Genomic DNA, 13420 nt, shown 5'->3' on the forward strand with positions numbered 1-13420 from the left:
CTGAAAAAAAAAAAAAGATCAAGGATATCAAGTTCAATTACTACCGTGGAGTAAGAGTTCAGCGAAACGCTCGATAGCGCTAGCACATTTGGAACTACGCAACATGGTAGTGGGACAGGAGCAGTCATATTTTGAACAGAGACTGTTCTTCTGGTGGAGACGACACTTGACCAGTCTCTCTACCAGTATCTCTACACTTGACCAGATCTACTACCAGTATCTCTTACCAGAGACACCTCAACGAACGCGATTTAAAGGGGCAGCCTTCAGATATCGATTGGTGTTGAGACTAGGACACCCGACCGTAAGTAACGAATATAGGTAATATATGTGAATCTTCGTCCAGAAGATCGTAATGTTTCTTTTTTTTTCGCATAACCAATACACACCAATGTTCATATCCGTTTTATAATTCACGATGACGTAAGCTTGCGACACCGAACCTTTGCATACGTTACGAGGCACCATGTTACAGAACAATGTACTGAAAGTGCAAGTACTTAAGGGTTGGTGGCAGGTGCCTTATCAGTGTTCTTCTTCCTTTCGTATATCTGACGACGAAGAAATAAATAGTGTACAGAAAAAAAACGAGAGGGTTCTCTTTGTTGAGGAGGCCGGCGAGGTTTCCAGCGTACAATGTACTGTGGTAAGTAATAATTTAATTAACAGGCGAGCATTTAACTACACTATACACATTAATTTAACCCTACACCAAACCGTAATGCCAAAATGTTGAATGCAATTTCTTTAAGGGCAATGAAGTGCAATTACGTTAACATCAATGGGAAAGGAACGAAACCTATGCATTGCGTCATTCGCCAGTTAAGCGCGAGAACATTCGCGATTTACACATTTCCTCTCCTTTCCCTCCTCTCATTTCCTTTATTCCCCTCCTCTCATTTCCTTTATTCCCCTCCTCTCATTTCCTTTATTCCCCTCCTCTCATTTCCTTTATTCCCCTCCTCTCATTTCCTTTATTCCCCTCCTTTCCTTCTCCTTCTCAATGGCCGTAGATGCCTTGCATCGGTCTCCTCAAATGATCACCCTATTAATCGCGGGAGACCGTTTGCGGAGAGGAATAGGAGGTCACCTCATATTTCCGCGCCACTTGAGAAGTGCGAAGAAGGAAAGCGTAAACTGCGGCTGTCTTTGCTGAAAGGGCAGCCGCCCCGGTTGCTTTTCTCAGACCGGACTCAGATATCAGGAGCTAAGTTGAGCAGTAAAGTAAGCCCGAAATAATTTTACAGCTATAGCTGTATCAGGGAACTTGTTGGTCCTGACTACCTGCGACGTTTGCGATAGGCTGTGGTTTCGCACTGACGTGGCGCCAGCACGTGCGCTACATGTCCTTGCGCAATACCACCGTGCGTGGGCTTCACGTCGCCCTTATTGCGCGTGTACGATACAGCTATGCGAGGCGTCGGAATCTTTCGCGCCGAGGGGTGGGGGCGAGCCCTAACGTAACCCAACCCAATCTAACCTAACATAGAGGAGAGCACTACGGTGCATGGAGTTCTACACAGATTGAGACGTCCGGCAAATAGAAAAATGGCAGCTATTAACACGCTCATTAGAAATGACTCGTACAAGCAACCCTAGGACGGTGGAGGTTGCAATGCAGATAGGGAATACCATCTTGCGTTCTTGATTACGTTGAGGTGAAAAAGAAATTGGCATTAAAGCAGCAGAAAGTGAAATTCTTGTTGATGGTTTCACTAAATGCGACAAGACGACAAAGATAAAATTATAAGCGAAAGGTAGCGTGTTTCTTGATTATTTTTGTTCTCGTCAAAAATACCATGATTTCGTCTGCAAATGATCATTATTACTGCACTATTCAGGCACTGGCAATTCTTCTAGCCATGGGTCAGGCAAAACAAGCAAGATATGCCTTCAAGCATACCGCGAACTCCTAGCCGCGGGATAAGAGCTTCCGAATGCTTCCCTGATTTGATCAGAAACAATGCGTTGTCCTTTGCTGGAGAGCAAATCTCCGCTACCTTGTATCGTCTAAGCAACGGTCCTGAATAGCGTGTCGCTCCTCTTCGTGTAGGGGGTACGCACATGCAGTATCACGTAGGATAATTAGGGATACTACCTATTTGTGAGTGAATCTCCTCTTCTGCTTTCTACTAGTATTCTACAAGTGTTCATTTTCATTCTGCGGTAACAGGGCTGAAAGGGAGTCTATCTCAGATGAGACTTAGGCATGAGACATGGGGTGGCGGGACCCTCAGCGCGAAAGTTCGGGGTAATGTCATTAGACATTGACCCTTGAAAGCGGGTGGTTGGCACTTCACGCTTGTCCTACACCAGGCGGATATTCGCCTCTGGCCGGCTCTGAGTCGAAGTCTTTTTTTGTTTTCGGACAAAGTGCAATCCTTCTTGGGCTGTGGAACAGCGATGCATAATCAAGTTCATTGTGAAGTACAACGTCAAACCAACTAAGGCAATACGAATATTACAGGCACATTGCGGGGAGCAAACGATGCTAACAGGTAGAGTACGAATGGTGCAGATAGTTTGGCCATGGACGACATATGGTGACGAATAGACCACATGGACGCGTTCGTCCGACTGCAGTTACGGCAGTGAACATCGCAGGCGTTGAGCAAACAATCCTTGACAACTTACGAATGATAGTTCGGGACATTGCTTCCCAGCGTAATTCCTGTGCGGTAAGTTCAATTTGTGCAAGATGGGTTCCCCACACCACACAGGTGCCCAGAAGATGTCGCGTATGCAAGCCACTGAGTACCTGCTCAACCTGGGAATGAATTTTTACGATTATCATTACATGTGATGAAACACAGATGCGCCGTTTCTGACCCCGAAGTAGAGCCCTGCGCGGATGAGGTTTTTGGCATCCGCATCCGACCGCATCCGCGCACACGTTACCGCATCCGATCCGCATCCGTAACATACACAACAGTTTACGTCCGCATCCCAAGCGCTGACCAAAACGCACCGTCCGCATCCGATCCGCAAAATCCGAACGTTTCGAAGGACGCGTAAAGACCACCGGAAGCATGTTGGTATAATTTCGGATGCCTCCTTGCTGTCACGGAAGGACTCACGACGAAAGGCAAAGGTAAACCTTTCAACAAACGCGATATGGAGAGACTTGTGGAACGTGGGGAACGCTACCTCGCCGGTGCTCGCGTGGTTCGAAACGCCAGAATGCATCCTCTCCCGTCTTGGCCGTCCGACATCGAGCCATCCGCATCCGATCCGCACACCACAGAAAGTGCTAAATTTTCATCCGAATCCGCAAGTATCTTGCGGATATCCGCTTCCATCCGCGGATGGCGCAGGGCTCTACACCGGAGACAAAAATAAGTGGGTATGAAATGGAGACATAAGGCCTCTACGCCGCAAAAGAAGCAAACTCCAGACGTCTACTGGGAACTCAGTGGGACCTGCCTTCTGGGACATGCGGGGTGTTATCTACGTGGACATTGATGGAAAGGATGAGGTTGTGGCGGCCCGCGTGTGATGACGAAGACGTGCCTCTGCTGCCACGCGCTACGGCGCTGGCACGGCAGTTCTACCGGCACCGTCCTAGCGTGAGGCAACGTCCATCTGCCCGTTGGGACATTCCATCATCGCCGGTCAGGACTCATGTAGAGGAACAACACCTCCTCTACATTTGGTGACCCGAACGATAACATCAAGTTCGGCGCAATTCGGCCCAGTACCATCCCAAATTTCTGCAAGTACAACTCCAAAGCCATCTCCGAAGGTACGGTGCATCGTTCTGCCTAGGAACCGCTAGGCGATGACTTCAATCGCGGCTCCGCTCATCGCAACGGCGGGCCGCGTAGCACCATGGTTCTACCCACCTTTACCCATCTACCCAGCTCACGTCGCCATAGTCGCACACGTCGCGTCGCCACACGCTTCGTGATGGCACTCCTCGGGCTTCCACCAGCAGCTCCTTCCCGATCATCAGGCTCCTGTACCGGTCGCGGTACGCCGCTGTCGACCGCGCCGCCGCATCTGCTACGCTAGCAGTCTGAGAACCCTGCCCGCCTCGCCTTCCCACCAGGCTTCCATACAAGATACTGGCACCTTGTCAAGATGCAGTCAAGAGGCCCCGGGACCAATGTTCTACCGGGGACCCGCACGGAGGCCACTAGTTCTACTCCGGTCTCCCCGTGCTTCGCGATGGTGCTCCCCGGCGCTCTCCTTGGCGACAACACTACGAGCTCACCGCTCACGAACCGGTCGCGGTTCTGTCGCCCCATCCTGCATTACGTTCTGCCTACTTGCCTACTGTGCTCTCCGCCTACCCCACCCCTGGAACCCTCCCGGCCATCTCATGTCCGCACCATTGATCCCGCCAATTCTGCCAACTCAGCACCAGACGCAAGTGCAGCCGTCCCTGTTCCACAGTATCGCCCTTCTTCCTCCTCTTCACGTATCGGCGCGGACCTCAACCGCTAGCTCTACACCGCTCCGCGCCTGAGAGGGGGAGTGATGTGGCGGCCCGTGTGTGATGACGAAGACGTGCCTCTGCTGCCATGCGCTACGGCGCTGGCACGGCAATTCTACCGGCACCGTCCTAGCGTGAGGCCATGTCCATCTGCCCGCTGGGACATTCCATCATCGCCGGTCAGGACTCATGTAGAGGAACAACACCTCCTCTACAGGGTCACGATGAATGACCACTACTATTACACGTTGATAAAGGGTGTGTGGTGTGCGAAACGTAATTCGCAAGGAAAGGCCTGCGATGTTGTCTGAAAGGGCAACTCATCTTCACAACAAAGCCTGGTCGGCGAATTTGACGGCAGCAACCTTGGCTGAAATGCGCTGGTAGGTCTGGCCCCATGAGATTGAATGAGCACCAATTGAGTCCCAGATTGGGCCTATATGCAGACAGAGCCGCAAGGGGAACTCAGATGACGCACACATTAGGCGTAGTGGTTATGTGTGCAAAGTAGTTATCCTAAACGCTTCACGACATTTTTTGGTTGAATTTTTAGTTTCACTGATAATCTGACTCGCGACCCGCAAACCCTGCGCCGACGTCGCACTGAGGTCGCGAATGTTTTGGGCGGGTCTTACTTAGCATGACATTCGGCTTGGTTTCTTCTGCCGATCTGATACGTGTGCTGGGGAGATTGAGACTGAGGCAGTGATGCGCAGTGAGACTGCGCAGTGTTGCTTTCCTTTGTCTGCAAAGCATTTGTCAGGTCAATCCAACGTGGCTTCCTGTTTCGTGCAGGGTGCCGAATATGCGTACGTGAATGCTTTGCTCCCGACAGGAAGAACAATGCATCCTGCAATTCTAATACTTCGTACACAAGTTTCCCAAAGGCGGAAGGGGAAGCTTTTGGATTACAGGAATCGGTTACAGCACCGACTGGGTGTCACCTTAAAAAGGAACTACTTGCTCCGATCGTTTCGCCTCTGAGTGTTACGGAAGCAACGTGTAACTTGAAGAGCACTTTAGAGTTTACACACGAAAGTGTCTCAACCGGGATGTTGTGTCAACGATATATGCAGCTGCAGATTGCGGAGACAGGAAAAGACAACGGATGGAGGTAAATAGAGTCGCAATAATGGTTGCCTGATAAGTAATATAACAGCCATGCGGTGTAAATGCTATCTCACTGAAAGAAAGGAAGAAGTGTGCCAGCTACTGCATCACCTTATGGCTCGTCTTGATTATCGAAACAGTGATCATCCAGCAGTATCCGACGAGGTGGAACCCACCTGAGACCACATGTATTTTTTGCGAAAACATTGTGAATGAAATATGGCGTGCATGGGTTGAGCCATGCACACTCTCAAGTAAACATTCAAAACCACATAAAGGCTATCTCCGTCAACATAGCACGTCACGCTCTACAAGATAAATATTTTTTGTGGGGCGCAACTCCAAAGATCACTTTCATATAGACATTGTAATTCGAGTGGTCACAATACATCCGTATCACGTTCATTGTGGCTGCGCTATGTTGCTGCAAAGTATATACCGGGTGTTTGAGTTAAACCCCCGGCCTAAATAATTCGCGAACCGGTGCACCAACCGAATAACTTTCTGTTTTACAAGTATCTGTCCAATACCGCATACAAGATGCTCACCGCGTGATTGAGCAGGAGGCGCTCATTATGTAAATACAAATTCAAATGAGTTTCGTGAAAAAAGCTGACTTCTAAAGCAGGGCGCCGTCGGCATTAAAATGGGTACTGCCCCCTTTTGGGACCTTCAGTAGATACCTTTTAGAGAAAAATCTGCAACCGAAGTGGGTCATTTGTTGCAGTAATTAATTGATTTCTGTTTACATATTTTTGTCCCGGCTGTTCGCGGTGAAGTGCAAAAGGACGCTCTTTCACTCTCATGTCCACCAATGAATTAGGTCCTTACACCAATGAATTACGTCCTTTTGCGCTTCGCCGTGACCAGCCGCGACAAAAATACGTAAGCCGAAACCAATTAATTACTGCAACAAATGACCCGCTTCGGTGGCAGATTTTTCTCTAAAAGGTGTCCACTGAAGGTCCCAAAAGGGGTAGTACCCATTTTAGTGCCGACGGCGGCCTGCTTTAGAAGTTTGCTTTTTTCACGAAACTCATTTGAATTTTTATTTAAATAATGAGCGCCTCTCGCTCATAGGGCAGAATAGTAATAGGTATCATTTATTTAAGTCACTATATCAAACATGTGTTGAACGCATTATATTGTATGGTGTAGGAGCTTGGTTTAGAGAAGACGACTCCCACATGAAAAGAAACTTGGAAGCTATTCAGAGGGTTCCCTTGTTAAAGATCTGCAGGGGATATAATACGGTGCCAAACGAGATTCTACCAGTAATTTGTAAGATTCTGCCAATTATGCATAAGGCATGGGCTGAGTACTTGTTCTTTCGGATTTGGAAAGCCGGTAGGCAGGTTATGATAGGGGAAAAGGTAATAAAGCCGGATGAGATTGATAGATGCTACCCGATCTGGGGTGTTCACCCACGAGAGAGGATTGCCATTCCGTTCGACAGAACACAAACTGTAATGGACAAGACATTTCAACCGTTTTCAAAGACAACATTAAAGGGGTTGATGAACACGGAGGCGTGGAAAAGATGGCAAGGTCAATGCTGTAGTGTTGACCACTGGATCAAGAACTGGATAGGTAATTTACATATAGACGTTCCACCTAACCCGGAATATTTCATCACGCAGTTGCTGACTGGGCACGCGGTTTTTCCCGCCTACCTGTGCCGCTTCGCCCTTCGGCAGTTTATGGGGAGACCGGACGGGGCGCCGGTTGTGATTAGGGTCGGGGGGGGGGGGGGGGTCATGAGGGTGGAGGGATGCAACTGATTGACATGTGGAGTCATGGTATAAAGGCATAGGAATCTAGTTCCTTGGCATTTCCTTTCGTATTAAAGGAGCATTCTAAGGCATATTTGGTCGGATTAAATTTGCTTTCATTCGATCCAAAGGGGAATACAGGAGACGCCTGCAAAATATCTACACTAAGGGAATTGTCGTTGCAGTGCAATCTGATTATCAACTCTGCTCCCTCGGCGAGAGGCCAGCGCGGCTGAGTCACCCGCCGCTGTGACGCTGAATGTTTCCTGTGCGCCGATTGGCTGTGAACAATTCGTCTGCTACTGGAACAGCTAGCTGCGTTTCCTCTGGAACCTTTCACTAGTTTAGCTTGCAGAATTCACGAAGCACAACGCAGCCATAAAAAAGAAAAGTAATACACAAAACGACCGTCCTTGACTGCATTCCAAGTCTTTCTTTGCACCGTGTACTGCTGAATAGCCCATCATGTGACACATATGAGACGCCCTCAATCCCCTCAATACTGCGACGAACAGCGGGCGCCGTTCGCCCTTCTTTTCACTGTTTTCGGCTGGACCTACTTTCAGTGGAAGACGTCTCCGAAACAGTTCGACATCTCGGCCACACAGTTTTGCTACGCTGGCGAATGTTCGTTGTCTGTATCCGTAGTCATGCCGTGCGCTGTGCCGGGCTGCGTAAACCGAAACACGAAATGGATGCGTGGTTTTCGTTTGCATAGCGTTCCGAAGAATGAGCCAGAAAGAAGCCGGTGGCTTGCTCTAATTCAGCGTCATAACGCTGAACAGGACAGCAACATTCGAGTATGTAGTCTGCACTTCAGTCAGGACGACTACGAATCTCCGCCAAGCATCGTGAAATCTATCGGCGTCAGTTTCCGGGTCTTCCTCAAGCGTGGTGTCACCCCGTCACAGAATCTGCCAGGCAGCAGCGAGTCGAGGAAAAGACAGAGATTGGACGCCGGCGATGTACCACTTGCTGCTGATGAAACTATCGGCGCGAGGACGGTGAGTTGGGTGCCCGTCTCGTTGCCTTTTCACTGCAGTGACGCATATATATTACTCTAGATTGAGCCAGTTGTCGGCCAACCGGGGTTGACAGATCACGGTCGGACAGTTTGCCGTACAGACGTGGTAAGTTTCTTGAAGGTATGCCGTTGATGAATGACGTTGTGAAGTACGAAAACAACTTGCAGGCGCATCCCACGGTACCCGTTGCTGAACGCGAGGTCCCTTTGGCGACTTTGACTGACCCCACAGACACTGTAAGGCTGAAATCAGTGGAATAATATTTCAGAAGTGTAACTTAAGCATGGTGATTTCCAGATATCTCAATCGCAAATCACTGGCAGCAACGACAGCAACTGCAGTGCAGCGGTAAGCGGTATTTGTAATAATCAGAGACCTCTGGTAGTGACATTTATTTGCTATGTACAGAATGAAACAGGATATGACAGCTACACAGATGAAGGCACAGATATTCCACACGTGAGTTGCCATTCATATAATGATCCTCATGCCCCACAATTTGTCTTATGTGGAAGTGCTTATACTTCATGAATTTGGTTGAAAGCTGCCAGGGCTCCTTTTCGTGTTAGCAGGCACCAAGGGCAAAATACAGAGTACTCTCTCACTACTTGTACCATAATGCACACTGTCTGTATAGTTTGCACGGCTAGTCAAGAAATAAGGAACGTGTACATTTCAGGATCCTCAACCGTCACAGAAGAGCGTTGGTACACAGGCACAAGGTCCTGTGAAGGTGACCAGAGGTGTACAGACATGCAGGCAAAAGGGACATTCAAAGGGTAGGCATCTAAACGAGGCTCCTGGTCCAATGTTTTTATCCCTCAGTTACATATTTATTGCTAATGCAACCGGCACTTAGAGTGGAAAAAAGAGTAAGCTGGTACATAGCTCTTACAATCGCACAAGCGAAGTAAGGGTTGACACACATACGTACAACTCCTCTTGGAGTTGATAATAACACAGGGTTGTGTCCCCAAGCAAGTCGGACAGTCCAACAGAAATTGGGGAATGTTTGTTGAACAGAATCCTCTGGCCAGGCCAGTTCTAAGGTGTCTGCTCAACAAGCATTCCTCAAGGACCACCGAGGTGCCTCTGATCTTTTTTGGTGATGTAACCATGTGCTATTATTAACTCTGAGAGGAGTTGTACAAGCAGGGAGAAGCTTGCCCTTTGGCTGCTAAAGAGGCCACATGGTTCTCAGCTATACGGGTTCACATTCCACCCAATCTTACCCTGTGTTTTGTGTCTGGCACTTCGCTCATGTACTTTTCATGATCTGTAAAATAGGGTGATCAGAATTAAGCTTTCATGGTTTTTAAAAAAGAAACAGTGCGCAGTACAAGAATGCTGTTTTCGTGTATAGGTTATGCGGCCGGGCGGACACAAGGTGAGACCATGATCGTCGCCGACAACCGATATATAACTAAAATTCATTAATTACTGAGATTAGTGCACGTGTTTATATTGGAAACTTTGGGATGTCCGTATTCGTAGGTGCTTCCCATTTGTCGAATCATCGTAGTGAACGAATCACCTACAAATATGAATATCACAAAGTTTCCAATATGAACACGCCTGCTAATTTCAGTAATTAAAAAGTTAATGATTTTTAGTTAATTACAGGACTAACAGCAACAATCATCATCTCACCTTGTGTCCGCCTGGCCACATAACCTATACGCGAAAACAGCATTCTTGTGCTGCTCACTGTTAATTTTTAAAAATCGTGAAGGCTTAATTTTTTTATTACTATACAGGGTGCGTAATTAAAAACTGACAGGAGCGATAGCCAGAAATCTGAGGTTATGTTTGCGGTACTATAAAAAAATATAGGTGCTGTTTCTGATGCGGCGCATGTTTTTAACTCAAGTGCCAGAAACATGACCTTTGGTTTCTGCATACCACTCTCTTTGTCAAGTGCTCTTTGTAACGCACCCTGTTAACCTATCTAAATTTGTATATGTACCTCTATAAGAGTATACAATACTTCAGCATGTATATTATCAGCTTATACCTGTTCAGTAAGTAACTCTAATATGTAACGTTCGGTGACTGCAACCAAAATGTGTAAGGAGATAGTCATATGTTTGACGTTTGACATTTCAGGCAGCCAAGCCAGCCTTGATGCAAGGCCAATGAAATCTGTTGGCGTACAAGCTGACCTCATGTGCAACTCGTCTGCAAATGAGAAACGTGCTAGATCACTCTCTCCCATCCGTTTGCGTTCCTCGACGCCACTCACTGGTGACACAGCACCTGCAATGGACAGTATTACCAGTGAGGAGGACCTGTCAATGGCACAATGTCCAGATGATCCATCGTATACACCAACCCTTGACAGCACAGTACTGTAAGTGCATGTGCCAGTAGGCCTCATTGAGTGGAGGTAGTTGACTAGACATCGGATGTTCAGTCACTTGAAGCTAGCGTTTTAGCTGCCTGGGAAGGGCACCAAAAGGTCGGAAAAGGCAGATATAGGCACCTCTACCTCCTTTACAGTCAGTCAGTAAGTCAGATTCAGGTAAATTTTGTCTGTAGGACTTATGTATGAGCACATTACTACTATTGGACACGTCTGCAATACACTCCAGGTGTGGGAGCTACGTCCGCTAGTCTGGTGGGAAGTCTGGCCACCACAAGTACGCATAGGAAAAGAATAAGCATCTTGCCTGAACATCTGGTCTCTACCGATGAGCATTTCAGTATCGTACTGCTCCTCACTTCGCTCTTTTTTTGCCGCCAGGAGCACAATGCTTGACCCTTCTCCTCACGAAGACAACAAGTATATTGTCTTTGAGAGCGAGTTGAGAAAGCTCTTTCAGACTTGCCCCACATGTCTACAGCGGTGTGAGGCAGCATTCACTTCGAAAGGAACACTCCTTCGGGTCACATATTCGTGCAAGGATGGCCACGAGAGAATATGGGAGAGCCAGCCCTATATTGGCAACAAGCCAGCTGGGAATGTTCTTTTGTCAGCAGCAATGCTCTTCAGCGGGTCAAACCCTATTCCGACACTCAGGATGCTGGACCTAATGAATATCAAGGTAAGTAGCGACGCATCCACACGCCTTTCACAGCCTTCAAATTTATTAGTTTTGTTATTTTGTAGGTCTTCTGTGAGCAGACCTATTTCAACTACCAAAGGGGCTACTTATTGCCAGCTATTGAACAAGTAAGTCAGTTAGCAAAGCCAGAGTGAAGTTAATAACATCGACAACGTAGTAGGTTATACAGCCTGGGAGTCTGTGGAAGGCGTGGACTCTCAGCCAGCCCACCAGCAGTTGGGTTATAGTAACTGAGCAGAGCCCGTGACAGATCAGCTAAAAAAAACTCACTTATAATATTCCCCACATGTTGTTGGGATTGCTATGTGAATGAAAATTCGAAACCCATGTGTTCCACAGAGTTTTGACCCCTGCTGTACGTTGTACTGACAGTTAATTGTGAAAAACAGCCAGAGCACAATAGTAACACAGTGCACTTATTGCTGCTTGTGCAATGCTGTACTTTGCTTCAGGTGTGGACGAGTCATCAGGCAGAACTCCTAACAGAGATTCAGGGAAGGGAATGTTCGCTTGCTGGAGATGGACGCTGTGATTCACCGGGACACAGCTCCAAGTTCCTCACATATAATTTTTACCATGATGGTTTGAACAAGATTGTCCACACTGTTCAGATGCAAGTGAGTGACAGTAGTCAAAAAAGAGTGTCGTAATTTAGAGCACAATTTACTTGAATTTTTCTAATAGGAAAGCGAATAATTGGATATCTGACCCTTACTTTGAAGCCAATGCCAAATCGCCATGGCCTATGACATGTTGCCTCTAATTATTGCCATTCCAGGCAAACGAAGTTCCTTCAAGCAGCCACATGGAACTAGAAGCGGTTCGCCGGGGACTTGAAGAACTGGCAGACCTCAACGTTAAATTAAAGTCCTTCACTACAGATCGACACCCTGGTGTCCGGAAGTACATGCGTACTACACATCCGAATGTTAGACACCAGTTTGACGTATGGCACGTGTCTAAAGGTATGTGACCATTCCATGTTCTGCCTTGATTCTTAGCTGCATGTTGCTTGAGTAACAGGGTGTAAAATATAGTCTAAATTCATTATTGTGATATTTGTTACTGCGATATCCTTACTTTGTGACTCTTTTTCTTGGAAACTGTATTTCCCCACAAGAACACCATGTAACTGTTTCTTGTTATTATGACACCTCTCCAATCGGATTATGACCGAAATTTTGCGGACGTTATTATGACCGCCAGCCATTGAGCTCGTCGACAGTCAACAAACTTTTGAGGATGAATAGTGAAAAACACCAATGCTTACCCACTCTTGTGACTGCCAACTGTTGAACTTGCGACCCTTGTGATCCACAAAGTACAGGGGACCAGGCTGACACGTTTGAACGATGTCGACCAACGCACACACCCCTTGTGAAATAAATTCATTGGTGAGTCATAGCTCTTGTGCAGAAAGCGATGCAGAGAAGGACCGAAAACTTGGAGACAACACAGAGATTGCAAATTGCATGTGAAACAAAACAGTCACTTCTTACGGACAAATCCTCTGCTTCTCAGAGGTGGGAACATGTAGTACACCTGGCCGGAAGAGGAAGTGGAGTTTTTTGTATGTTTCTCGTCAGCATGACCATTTGCTGTATGTCCAAGATTGGAGGGCAGGGACTTGGTCATATTAATGTGTCTAAAGTCTGCACTGCCACGGGAATGATACATCTTTGATATTTGCCGTTAGCCAGTACATAGTATAGCAGCAGAAATCCTTTTGTCTGTAACAGGTATCAGGAAAAAGATGGTGGCAGCCAGCAAGAGCAAAGACTGTGGCGGTTTAGAGCTGTGGGTAAAGCCAGTCACAGCTCACCTGTATCACTGCGTGACACACAGTGAGGGCGACCCTGATCGACTTCTCTCCATGTGGCGGAGCTTTACGAATCATGTTTCAAATATCCATCATGGTCACGATGGACCATATTCACGCTGTCTCCATGGGCCTCTCACCGACGAAAAGCGACCCTGGCTTCTCCCGAGTAAGATATGACTTTTAACGACGAG

The 13420-nt window shown here is 47.4% G+C and overlaps 1 protein-coding gene and 1 long non-coding RNA gene across 2 annotated transcripts in view; one reads left to right on the plus strand and one right to left on the minus strand.

Annotated features, from left to right (window-relative positions):
* The window catches only part of LOC135373210 (uncharacterized), a 60127-nt gene that overhangs the window by 3061 nt on the left and 43646 nt on the right, over window positions 1-13420 (minus strand). The gene's annotated exons all lie outside the window — the stretch shown is intronic.
* On the plus strand, window positions 104-13406 carry LOC135373195 (uncharacterized). The gene is made up of 13 exons (XM_064606438.1): window positions 104-304; window positions 8103-8321; window positions 8382-8447; window positions 8510-8578; window positions 8640-8690; window positions 8751-8801; window positions 9022-9121; window positions 10449-10692; window positions 11086-11386; window positions 11452-11514; window positions 11860-12024; window positions 12186-12372; window positions 13147-13406. The coding sequence occupies exons 1-13, from the start codon at window positions 104-106 to the stop codon at window positions 13404-13406; spliced, it is 1977 nt and encodes a 658-aa protein (XP_064462508.1).

This window comes from Ornithodoros turicata, unplaced genomic scaffold (genome assembly GCF_037126465.1).
Source record: "Ornithodoros turicata isolate Travis unplaced genomic scaffold, ASM3712646v1 Chromosome22, whole genome shotgun sequence".
Taxonomy (NCBI): Eukaryota; Metazoa; Arthropoda; class Arachnida; order Ixodida; family Argasidae; genus Ornithodoros; species Ornithodoros turicata.

Excerpts from the sequence above, each read along its gene's own strand:
- LOC135373195 (XM_064606438.1), top strand. The coding sequence starts at position 104 with ATGGTAGTGGGACAGGAGCAGTCATATTTTGAACAGAGACTGTTCTTC. Across the intron at positions 305-8,102 it reads TGAGACTAGGACACCCGACC|GACAGCAACATTCGAGTATG; the intron begins GTAAGTAACGAA and ends AACGCTGAACAG. Across the intron at positions 12,025-12,185 it reads TCCACACTGTTCAGATGCAA|GCAAACGAAGTTCCTTCAAG; the intron begins GTGAGTGACAGT and ends TTGCCATTCCAG.